Source organism: Juglans regia, chromosome 5 (genome assembly GCF_001411555.2).
Source record: "Juglans regia cultivar Chandler chromosome 5, Walnut 2.0, whole genome shotgun sequence".
In the NCBI taxonomy this organism is placed as follows: Eukaryota; Viridiplantae; Streptophyta; class Magnoliopsida; order Fagales; family Juglandaceae; genus Juglans; species Juglans regia.
In genome coordinates this window covers 21,745,261-21,757,820 of record NC_049905.1, presented here as the reverse complement: position 1 = coordinate 21,757,820, position 12,560 = coordinate 21,745,261, and the positions used below count along the sequence as shown (strand labels likewise).

Here is a 12,560-nt window from a genome sequence, read left to right as displayed (position 1 = left end):
TGCCCAGTCTTGCCGCAATTAAAACATTTTCCTTATCCAAAATCTTTCGTCTTCTTTTTCTTAGAAAATGTTTTAGGAAAATATTTTTTATAAGTTTTCTTATAAAATTCATCACGGGGTTTTCTCCTTGAACCACCATGAGGTTTAGAAAACCTATACTTTCTTTTAGATGGAGCAAAAAATGGAAGGCCAAATTGTTCACAAAAAGTTCCCATTTCATATTTGGCTTTCTTGCTATTTTTCATCTGTTCCCGAAGCATTCTTTGATCATTACACATACTAATGCCAAGTTTCTTAATTACACTGAAAATATCACCATAGGTGTAATTTTCGTAATTGAAGAACCCAAAGGCATTAGTAAGTTCTTCCTTTCACTTTGTAAGCAAATAAACGAGGTAATTCATTAATAAATTTCTCTTTCCAGTAAGGCTTTTGACTGTCGTCACGAAGCATTACTCGAGAGGTAAAAACATCTTGGTACCATCTATAATTTGAGATCTGATGACAGCGTAGATTATTTAACTGGTCGCTTACACGACTGGTTATGTTTGATGGTGTTCCAATAAAATGCTTTAAAATAGTGTAAATCAAAGTATTAATACCATCAGGGTGTGCCATCTCAATAGTTTCATAAAAAATAGTTAACCCTTCTTCATTACGCTTAATAGCTTTCTGAATGGTTTCCTTGGTGTCATTAGTTAGGTGTTTATCCCACCAATGTCTTAAAATACCGGAAAACCTTGTGTTAAAATCATAACAATATCAAGTTGCCTAATATTGTTATTAATATAAGCATTCGCAACTAAAGACATTTTACTCATGGTATTGAGGATTTCTTGTTCAGATAATCCATCAATATTCCATTCATAAACTTTATCTGCAGAATAAGAAGATTGGTTTTGAAAAACTTTTTCTTCAAATTGTAAATCAGGAGGAGTAGGTCTTGAATACCAATTCTTCGTCAGACTCATTGGTTTGGGTCCTTTTGAAGAAAATTTGGCTATTTCAGGTTTTAAATCAAGATCTTCAAAATTTCTATCAATTAAGTCCATGTCCTTTTCTTCAAAGGATTCATCGTTGGATGATTCTTCTGTGGTTTCAACGAGAACAATTTCTTTTCCATTGCTATTTAAAGCATTGGTAGAAGGCTGTTCTTTCTTAAGATCAGCAATCATTTGATCTATTTTTTCCAGAGTTTTGGCCTGAGGGGTTTTAAAATCAATTTTTGGCCGTTCTTCTGGTAAAATTATCAAAGGTTTTTCAATCTTTTTCTTTGACTGATCTTTGGGAGGAACCAAAGGATTTTCAATTTTGAAAACAAGATTAGAAGTAAAAGTAGGATTTTCAACCTTTTCTTCAATCCTATCTAACTGTTGTCCGATCGTGTGGAGAGCAAGGTTTACAAAATTATTCTGATGAATAATCTTTTTTGTTTCTCTTATAACCTTGTCCTTATCAGAATCTCTGAAAACAGTTTCAAGGATTTTGAAAGGAGAAACAACTACTTCTGATCCTTTAAAAGGAATAAGTACTGTCTCTAAAGGCGGATGACTGGCTTGAATGACAGTCTTGCTTTCTTCTTTGACAAAATCAGTTTTAACAACATTTAAAATATTTTTAGAAACATAGTAATTTTCAACAAAATCGAAGAAAAGAACATGCCTTTGGAGCTTATTCATTTCTTCTTTCCATTTGCGTTTGACACGTTGCTTTTCAATTTGTGAAAATTTAGTATGATAAGCTCTTTGCTTATCACGGTTTTTATAAGATACAAAATCTTTAAAAAGAGTTATCACAGTTTTTATAAGATTCAAAATCTTTAAAAAGAGCAACCAAATCAAATTCAAATGGTTTGTTTAAAACAGTTAAACTATGGTGTATAGGAGCAACAGGAGCTACCATATCTGAAGCTGTGGGAGACACAGAAGAATTATCTTCTTCTTTGTCAGCTTCATCGTGTATGGGTTTACTACTAGAAGATTCTCCTTCTTTAGTAGTATAATAAGCCGATGTGACCTGTGAGGACGTGGATAGTCCTTTTAGCTTTAAAACAGGATTAACAAGTTGGGCTGTTTGGACTGAGTCTTCCAGAAATTATTTGAGATGTTGATCTCGTCTAACTGGATTTTCAGAAACAGAACCCGCAAAAGAGGATCGAGATCCAGCAAAAGAATTTCTTCTTAGGCTAGATTGATCAAAACTAATTTTAACAGTCTCGTTAACATATTGTTTGATGTAATCAAGATTACAATCAATAGTAATATTTTTGACAGGAGGAGCTTCATTTTCCAAAGTCCATTCGCTGGGAAGGGTTATATCTCTCCAGTAAATTCTCTTTGGAATTTGGATATTTGCATCTGGTGTAGAACTCTGGATCAGGAGAGTGCTACCCGCAGAAGGTTTTGCAATTGCTTTTGGATCTAAATTCGTTTTTAAAAGACGATAATAAATCTGAAAAATTAAACCAAGAGGTCTACTGTCTTTGATCATGTCATAACCAGAGGTTAATATGTTCAAAGTCAAAGCCTTAATAATATGTTCATCATCAAGAGAAAGAGTTAAATCAGGAAAACAACTAAAATGAACTAGTCCTTCAGAAAGAGAGGACTGGATCATTCCAAGAATACTAGTTTCAAAATTGTTGAATCTAACATCTCTTAAATAGAAAAGTACAGATGCATTAATCCATCTTCTGGTTAGAGGTTTGGCTACAATCTTTACAGAACCAACATGCAAGTATTTGTAACCATTTTTCAAATATTTCTCAATGTTAGACCTTTGAAAAAGATAACATTTTTCTTGAGATTTTAAAAGAGCATAAGTTTGTTCGACCGTTCGAACATTTTGAGAAACATTAAAAGTTTTTTGGACGCAAAAGGTCTGGTAAATAGTATTAACAGGAAGTTTGGGAATTTCCCAATTTTCCAAAACAGGGGGAATAGAAATTGCCTCTTCAAAAGAGCAGTCTTCTTCATTCACTATGTCTGGTGGTCTAGACGACCTGGAACTAACAGTTGAATTAGATCTGAACATCCTATTCATTTTGTTGCTAGACAACATCGACCTTCGCACTTCAGAAGCCTGCGAACATCATCTTTTCCAGACCCGACAACCCAAACTGCCCTCACGCCCTCTGGCAAACGGGACTTACCAAGGGTACTAGACAGACAGAAAAGATATTGAACCAACCAAAGTAAGAACTCAGGGTGAGAGTTGTGGAACAACAAAATAAATGAAATGAAAAGAAGTAATTACAACAGTTAGATACCAGATTGGCTCTGATACCAACTTCTAGAAATTGATTGAGATGTTGATCTCGTCTAACTGGATTTTCAGAAACAGAACTCGCAAAAGAGGATCAAGATCCAGCAAAAGAATTAATTCTTAGGCTAGATTAATCAAAACTAATTTTAACAGTCCCGTCAACATATTGTTTGATGTAATCAAGATTACAATCAGTAGTAATATTTTTGACAGGAGGAGCTTCATTTTTCAAAATCCATTCGCTGGGAAGGGTTATATCACTCGCCTCATTCTATCCTCCTACTCTCTCTTACCATACTTTGCTCTCATCTTATTCTGATCATTGTAAGTGCAAATCTGCACTACCTATTTTGAAAGTTTTGTAATTTTACTAAACTTTATGTTAATGTTTTTTGTTCATATTATCTATTTTGTTTTGCATACATGCATATGGTCGGTTTAACCGCCTGCATTTAATTGTGCATACTCTAACAAGAAATTATTTCATATATGAATATATATAATTTTATATAATCACATAAAAATTTATTATTATACATAATATATAAAACTTATATATATATATATTAATATATATAATATTTTGTATAAAACTTATATATACAATAATACAAATATTATTTTTTATGTGTATTTTTTATCAACCGGTCTGGTCCGATCTGAAAAATCATAAAACTGGAAACGGAATGGAACCAGCCGGTTTTCACATTCTAAGAACCGGTCCCGGACCGGAGAGGTTCAAAACCGGTAAAACCAGTCCGGTCTGGACTGATTTTCCAGTTTTTCGGTTTGAATTTACACCCCTATCAACCACCTATTTTTGGCATGACAATATTGATGCCACATACCTTTTTGTCTATCTCATTTTTCATGTTCGCACCAAGCATATGGCTATTGATTTTTACTTTGTTCGGGAACGTGTTATTCGTGGTCATCTCAAGGTACAATTTATCTCAGGCATGGACCAATCCGTGGATATTCTTACTAAGCCATTGGTTGCACCCAAATTTGTTATTTTACGAGACACGCTCAATATCACTGCTACTTCATTGAGCTTGAGGCGGCTTATTAGTGCTCCAACTAAAGGACCCGACAATCATGCCAAATTAATAGCCAAGAATTTCTCTATAGTTGGTGACAACTTACTCACATATTCAAAGTCACCTGCATAGCTTCAAGTCTAGCCACGAATGAAATCTCCATGATTCTAGAAGCTGTCTCTCCAACGTCCACTTTGTTTTTTTGTAATATATTATTCCATTAATTGCATTATTGACTCTGTATTTATCATAGCACGTGTACATGATATTGTGTGTGTGCAATAAATCACTATTTTATACCTTCTTTAATTAGTTGTTGTGAACTAACCCAAATAAAACTAATCATCATACTCCACATGCAATAGTTTTCAGAGTTAGTAGGTGGTTCCTCAAGTTTAGCTATATATACAATTAACTGGTTATTGGAGTAACATGAATTTGGAGTGATCTGGGGTAGCCATGCATTTGTTAGTTTAGAGGTTTCTAATTGGAATTTGGCCTTTACTTGTGTTGGATCGAGATTAGACTGCTGGGGGAAACACATTGTGTACTTATTGCAAACTGAATGTGTGGCGCCCTTGACCCCCACATGTGATTTGGTGAAAGTCGTAACACCTGGATGATGACTACACAGATCATACACCCATCGCCATGTGCATGTGTGTGCAAATAAGGAAAATGTGTACAACATAAATAACGTAGCGAAAAAAATAAGGCAATCATAACTAAGTACCAGAAAGATTAAAAATGATACAATGCGAAACAAAATCCTCCAAGAGGTTAATACAGTAACCCAGCTGAAATAAAGGAAATGAATACAAAGAGGTCCAACAACAAATAACAGGTAAAGTCCCAAGCCATCACTCTTTAGGTGGGGCAGGTTCCACCTGCTCATAACCCTCCTCTGCATCAAAGTCTGCGATTCCATATAACGAAACTGTAGGTAGGAATATCAAAATGAAATTTCACAATCATTTCCAAAATGCATTTATTAGAACCACTCACACGAAAAACCCATCCGTACCTAAAAACACATCCATTTATTATGCATGCACCATGGTCTCCCCTAAGGACCATGTACATACCCTGACTCCATTCATCACACCACGAGTAATGACCGTGCATGTGACTTTGTAACGAGCGAGGTCCAGTTTCGTGCCCGATGGCACGAGCTTAATAAGCAACACACGCTAATTATATAATTAATCATCATAAGTGACATACAGGTGCTGTTGAATGATATATACAATATTGTGCTAGTGATTAGAGGAATATAAATCCTAATTAGATACATTTATTATGAGATTGTAAATATCATATGACAAACTGAAAAAAAAGTTTTAACATGACTCAATAAATCTCATTAAGCAAGCAATTGTAGTGAAAGAATGCACTTTTGTTTATGCGTATACAGTAAATATAGTTCATATAAGTTATAATATGTTAGTCAAGTGATTAAATTCTACTAATTGTTTTATAGAATCTATAGTAGTTAGTGGATAGGTTTTAATTGTTTCATTTACTAGTTATAGAATTTTCATTAAATTTTAAAAAAAAATTGTAATTTAATTTATTTTTAATTATTCAAGTTTATTGAAAAAATAAACAAGCTTGATCAGTTCGTTCTTGGTAATTTTAAAGATTTTGCAGGTACAAAATAGCATATAAGTATGTAATAGCTAACAAAAAACAAAGAACTCGAGATAGAGGAAAAACTACTGAATGCCACATAGAGGAAAAACCTGATCCTTCTGTGCAATCTGGCCAAAGACACTGTGAATGCCACATAGAGTTGGTCTTTTAAGTTATTTAGGTATCGGAAATATGAATCTCTCCAATTACGATTAAAAGCCAAAGGACCACAAACCGCCCCAAATCCCGTAATGAAGCTAAACATCACAGTAATATGAAACCATGGAATTGTACGTCCATCTTTCTCATTCTGGATGTCCTTGTCTTTGCTGCCATTAGTAATATGGTCACAACGAGGAAGTGGGGCGCCACAAAGTCTAAGATTCCCCTCATATGCAGAGGTATCAAAACGTTGGAGTTGAGTGCCCGAGGGTATTTGCCCATGGAGATTATTGTTAGCTACACTAAACGTAGCCAAGAAATGCAGACAAGCAAGTGATGCTGGTATTTCACCAGATAACTGATTTGTTGAGAGGTCTAGGTCTTCCAAGTCTGTAATTTCTGATATTTGGTCTGGAATGTTACCTGTGAAGTTGTTATGACCAAGTTGTAGTGCACGAAGCAACTTCAAACGTCCAATTTCAATGGGGATATTGCCACTAAGACTATTATTCTCAAAGGATAATTGTCGGTACCAGTAGGAGAGGGAGTTGGACTGGCCAATTACCTTATTATTTTCTATGAAATAAATCGGTAAAAGCAAATAATCATTGTCTCGTTGATAAGCCTGTGCTGATACCAATGAGGGCAATGCACAAAGTTCCTTAGGGAATTCACCTGATATGAGGTTGTGACCCAATTTTAAAGCCTTGAGCCTCGGAAGGGTCGACAACCAACCCGGAATTGAACCTGTGATACGATTGCCTGTTTGTCCCAGAATTTCTAGCTTGTTGAGCATAGATAGCCACATAGGCAATTGACCGGTCAGTTGGCATAAACCAATATCCAAAAGTCGAAGATTTTGAAAACCAACTATGTCATCATCATTCGGCAATCTCTCGTGCAGAAAATTGCTTCCTATTAGGACAACTTCGAGACTATTGCTACGCATCAGAATTTTGATTGCCGCCGTGATGTTGGTTAGATTTTTGAAACTAAGTGAAAAATAAGATAAATATTTCAGTTGAGCAATCTCTGATGGGATTTGCCCCTCTAGTTGGTTTCCGGAAAGTCGAATTGCACTGAGGGACTTGTAGGATTGAAAGCTTATTGGAAAGCTACCAGTGAAGCCATTATAACCGAAGTCAAGAATAGTAAGCTGTTGAAGACAGGAGAAATTAAAGTTGGAGATATTTCCTTCAAACAAATTGAATCGTAAATTCAATTCAATGATATTTGTGCAATTCATCAATGATGAGGGCAAAGAACCTGGAAAGGAGTTTGTATGAAGAAGCATGTGCTTTAATTTGGAAAGCCTCCCAATATTTGGAGGTAACTTGTCGCTCAATCGATTTGCATACAGCTCAAGGAGGGTGAGTTTGGTTAGGTTCACAATGTCATCACTAATGGGTCCGGAAAGATTATTGGAAGGTAAAGATATTTCTTCTAATGCTGTCACACTATATAGATCATTTGGAAGTAACCCAAAGAGAGAGTTAGAGCTTGCTCTGAAAATCTCTAGTTTGGAACATGCTCCTAGTCCCAAAGGAATTTGGCCAGTATGATTATTGAAAGAGAAATCAAGGAGCCTGACAAAACGGGAATTCATGCAAAGATGAGAAGGAATGGGGCCTTGGAAACTATTGTTGCTGACATTGAGCTCGATCAAGTTCCAAGCTCGTTCGAGGAATGATGATTGGATTGTACCATGGAAGTGATTGCTAGACATGTCAATTATTTGAATAGAGGGAGGCCAACCATGATGAGTAGATGAGCCATTAGATGAAAATAGCAAAGATACATCTCCAACTAAATAGTTGTAACTTAAATCAAGAATCATGAGTTGATTCAAGGATGAAAAGAATCCACTAGGGAGAGAACCTGAAAGTGAATTGTGGGAAAGATTTAGGTGTGAGAGATGCATAAGGTTTCCAAGAAAATTAGGAGATACACTTCCTGTTAGGCCTTTAGAAGGCAACCAAACATGGGTGACCTGACCTTTGTGATCACAAGAAATACCTTCCCAGTGGCAGCAATCGTTCGAAGACCAATTTAAAGGAGGAGAGGACGTACTGACCTTTAAGGACATGAGAGAGTTGAGATATGCTTGGTTGCATGCATTATTTGCAATGAGAATGACAAGGAGCTGAAGCAAAATGAAAAGGAGATCATGAGGAGTAAAGCAGAGCATTTTTTTGTTTGATAACTAAATTGAAGCACACAAGGAAATCAGTTTGATCCTACTATTTATAGAAATTTGATCATATTCTTTTTACCATGCAGTTTAGGTCTTTCATTAGGGCATTATAGGGACTTGGCTCATGCCATTTACGTAGGACTGGCCAGACGAGAATATTAAGAATATAAATAGGGATATTGTGATGATGCCATATTCTGATTAGTAAAAAGGTCATAGGTGATCATGTATGAGATCTCACATTACTTGACAAGAAAAAATTCTTGATCTCCATAATGTTCCACCGGAGCTCATTACAATTTTAACCAATATTGGATCGACTCATTTAATTAATTAATTAAGTATTTTCTTATTAAAAAGGTAGACATTTTTATTGACTTTAGTCTCATTTGGGTGGGAGCAAGACCATGATACAAAGCTAAGACAATAACAAATTAAGCTTTCCACTTCTTACGCGACAAAATAAGGGAATCCCTTCCTTCATTCCCAGTTTTTAAGTGCCCTTCAACACTTTCCCAAGAAAATTACCAACTATCTGATCAGTATTCGTCCGTGGATGGAAGTTCAAAATCCCAGCTGTGAAGATTACACGAGTGATTTGGATTTAGAAATAGGTTGAGATGAGTTGAGATGGTTTATGAATCGTAAAATAAAAGTTAAATTATTTATTATATTTTGTGTAGAAATTTGAGAAAGTTATTTTAAAATTTGAAAAAGTCAAATTATTTATTATATTTTGTGTAAAAATTTGAAAAAATTGTAATGATGAAATGAGATGAGTTGATGTGGGTTGAGATGAGTTATAAATACAAATGAGACCTTAAATTGGGGTTTGGACAGTGAGATAAGATGAAATAATTTTAAATGAAAATTAAATAAAATATTATTAAAATATTTTTTTAATATTATTATTATTTTAAAATTTTAAAAAGTTGAATTACTTATTATATTTATTATGAAAAATTATAAAAATTATAATGATAATATAAAATGAGATTAGTTGAAATAGTTTTGATATTCGTCTTGAGAAAATTACATAAAATTTGAAATTCGAGAAATTAAACTGATTTAGTTAGATAAATTATTTATTATATTTTATATAAAAGTTTTAAAAAATTATAATAATTATATAATATAAATTCAAATAATTTTATATAACAGACCAACCAAATTACTAACAAAAAAGTATAGGGAGACAAATCTATGATAAAAAGAAGGGCCATACACTCGTAAATCGCGTCAACGGTAGTTGGGGCCTGACACTGACGGCCGAATGGCAACGGGGACGGCCCGAATTCGAAGAGTGGGGCACGAATGACTGTATCAGACCGACTTTTTGTTTTTTTGTTTTTTTATGGCCACCTAATACTTAATTCTATGTCTTTAATCTTACAGATAATCTTATCTGTAAGTCATCTCAGCTCATCTCAATTCATCTCAATTCATCTCACTACTATTCATTATTATTCAGTAACTTTAACTCACAAATCTCACTACTATTCATAACTCATCTCATTATTATTCACAACCCATCTCATTACTATTCACAACTTATCTCAACTCATCTCAGCTCATCTCAAGTCATCTTCGAATCCAAACGTATCACATCGATTTTTTTTTTTTTTAAGGCCACCTAATATTTAATTCTATGTCTTTTAATCTTACAAAGACAAAATAAAATGAGATGAGATATAAAGAATTGATATAAAAATTAAAAATAATATTTTAAATATGATTTTGTTGATTGTTTTGACTGAAGTATTGAAATAAGATATTTTAAAATTGATATCATTTCGAAAATTGTTTTGAAATAATTAATATATAAATAAATTATATATATAAATATATATAAATTATATTTTAAAATAATAATCTATATATATGAATAAATTATATATATAAATATATATAAATTATAAATAATTTAATCTGAATTGAGAGTTAAAAAATGAATTTACATTTTGAAGAAATGAAAAAAACAAGTAAAGATTGAAATATCGGTCGGTACAGATCGAAATATAGGCTGGTATAGGTGGAATCGACCGAAATTTTGACCAGTACGAAACTATATCCTTCTCTTTACTGGCTAACTCATGAAAACGAAATATTTCGACCATATCCGTTAGTACAGTACGAAATTTAAAATTTTAGCTAAAAGTTGAATAAAATATTATTATAATATATATTTTTATTTTAAAATTTAAAAAAATTAATTTTTTCTATATAAAAATTTCATAAATTTATAACAAATATATCAAATGGAATAAATTAAGATGACGTGTGAAAACAAACAAGTTCTAACAGTATAAGGATAACTATTACAGTAGATTTTCAACGCGAAAACTGTGTGTGCATACCTTCAACGTCCATCTTTATCAATGCAAGTCTAATCACAAGTCGCACATTAAAATAAGACGCATAATGAAACGCGTAAATGAAGTAATTTCTTTGAATGGTACGGTTCTGTCGACTCTTTATACAATTCATTCAAGGAAAAAGTTATGCTTATAGTTGGTCTGCTGGTAATTTATTTTTTTTAATTTTTTTTTTACTTCGTAATTAAATAAATTTTTTTTAATAATATTTTAAATTATTTTGTTTTTTTAAAAATTATGTAAAAAAAATATAAAAATATAAAAAAACACATAATACATTAACAGGAGCCCACAACGGAGCTCCCACCAGTGGGCGTAGACCCACCCTTTATTAAAACGCGTACTTTGGACCTATGAATGCATGCGAAGGTTCTGTACAATTTCTCTACATGTCTTGCATTCAATAGGATGATGCCAAATAGCCTCTGATTTGACTTCAACTTTGACTTGCCTGAGCAAAGTTGGATTTAGATTTTTTTATTCTATATTTTTTTAGCTCATTTAAAATTTTAATTTGATAATTTTAAATTTTCACTAATCAAATTTAGGCTTTCAGATTTCAATTTTTTTAAAAAAATATTTTTTTAATTTCAATTTTATTAAAGCATAATCAAAATTAAAAAAATAGATCATTGTACAAATTTATATATTAATATTATATGTTATTATATGTTAATATTTATACATTAATATTATATGTTATTATATTTAGTTATTATATATTAGTAATATTACTTGTTATTATAAATTTATATATTTGTATTTATAGATAATACATTAGAATTAAATGTTATTATACGTTTTATATAATTGGTATTATATGTTATTATACCAAGAAAGAATGTAAGCCCTTATTACATAATTATACATTACTAGTACATCTCCTTTCATAGTCGTCAACATTAATAATGCATGCAAAAAGAAAGAAATTTAAAACGCATAGGGCCAATAAATTTGCACACCAAGATTCTACGTAATTTCGTTTCTCCTTGACTCAATAGGAGGATAAGGATAGTCTTATTATTCTTCTATTATCTTTTTATTATTTTTATAGTATATTTGAAATTTTTATATTTTTTTAACATTCTTAATCATTAAAAAAAATATACGATTTCTCACTTTTTTAACTATTAAATAAAAAATAAAAAATAAAAGTTATACTGGTAATGGTCAACCTAAGAAGAAAAGTTCAAAATAGATGTAGCATCAACTCGGTTATAGAATGCATTACTAGTGCGTATGTACGCAATTTCGAGGGTGGCTTCCACCCACTTTAGAACTTTTCAACTAAAACATAAATAGTCACGTACACTGTTAGACCCGTCGAGCGTGTTGGACAATCAAATGATTGAGTGGGTTTGGATAAAGAGATGAGATAAGATATTTTTTTGAAAGTTGAATAAAATATTATTAAAATATAATTTTTTTAGTATTATTTTTATTTTAAAATTTGAAAAAGTGAATTGTTTATTATATTTTTGTATGAAAATTTGAAAAAATTATAATAATAAGATGAGATGATATATGTTTTGGTATCCAAACAAATCCTTAAGCTCGTTTGGATAATAAGATATTGACATGATATGAGATGAGATGATTTTAGATTAATTGAATAAAATATTATTTTTTAATATTATTATTGTTTTGATATTTAAAAAAATTGAATTGTTCATGATAGTTTATATGAGAGTTTAGACAAATTATAATAATAAGATGAGATGGATTGATAGTGTTTTTATATCCAAACCGAGCCTTAAAGTTAACAAGAAGTATTTGAGCCTTTTTTTTAGTATTTTTTTTAATTTTCTTAAATGATTATTATCATATTAATCTTACAGAATATTAATATATGAGTAGTGTTATTATGTCTTCTCAATTTGTTCACTTGGTGTG

At 32.0% G+C, this 12,560-nt stretch overlaps 1 protein-coding gene across 1 annotated transcript; it reads right to left on the bottom strand.

Moving 5' to 3' along the window:
- Positions 1-6,200: 6,200 nt before the first annotated feature.
- Positions 6,201-7,824, bottom strand: LOC108994460 (receptor-like protein 3). Its single transcript, XM_035690103.1, has 2 exons — positions 6,426-7,824; positions 6,201-6,313 (listed from the first exon to the last, which is right to left on the bottom strand). Exons 1-2 carry the CDS (start codon positions 7,822-7,824, stop codon positions 6,201-6,203), a joined length of 1,512 nt encoding a protein of 503 aa, XP_035545996.1.
- Between the last annotated feature and the right edge of the window lie 4,736 nt (positions 7,825-12,560).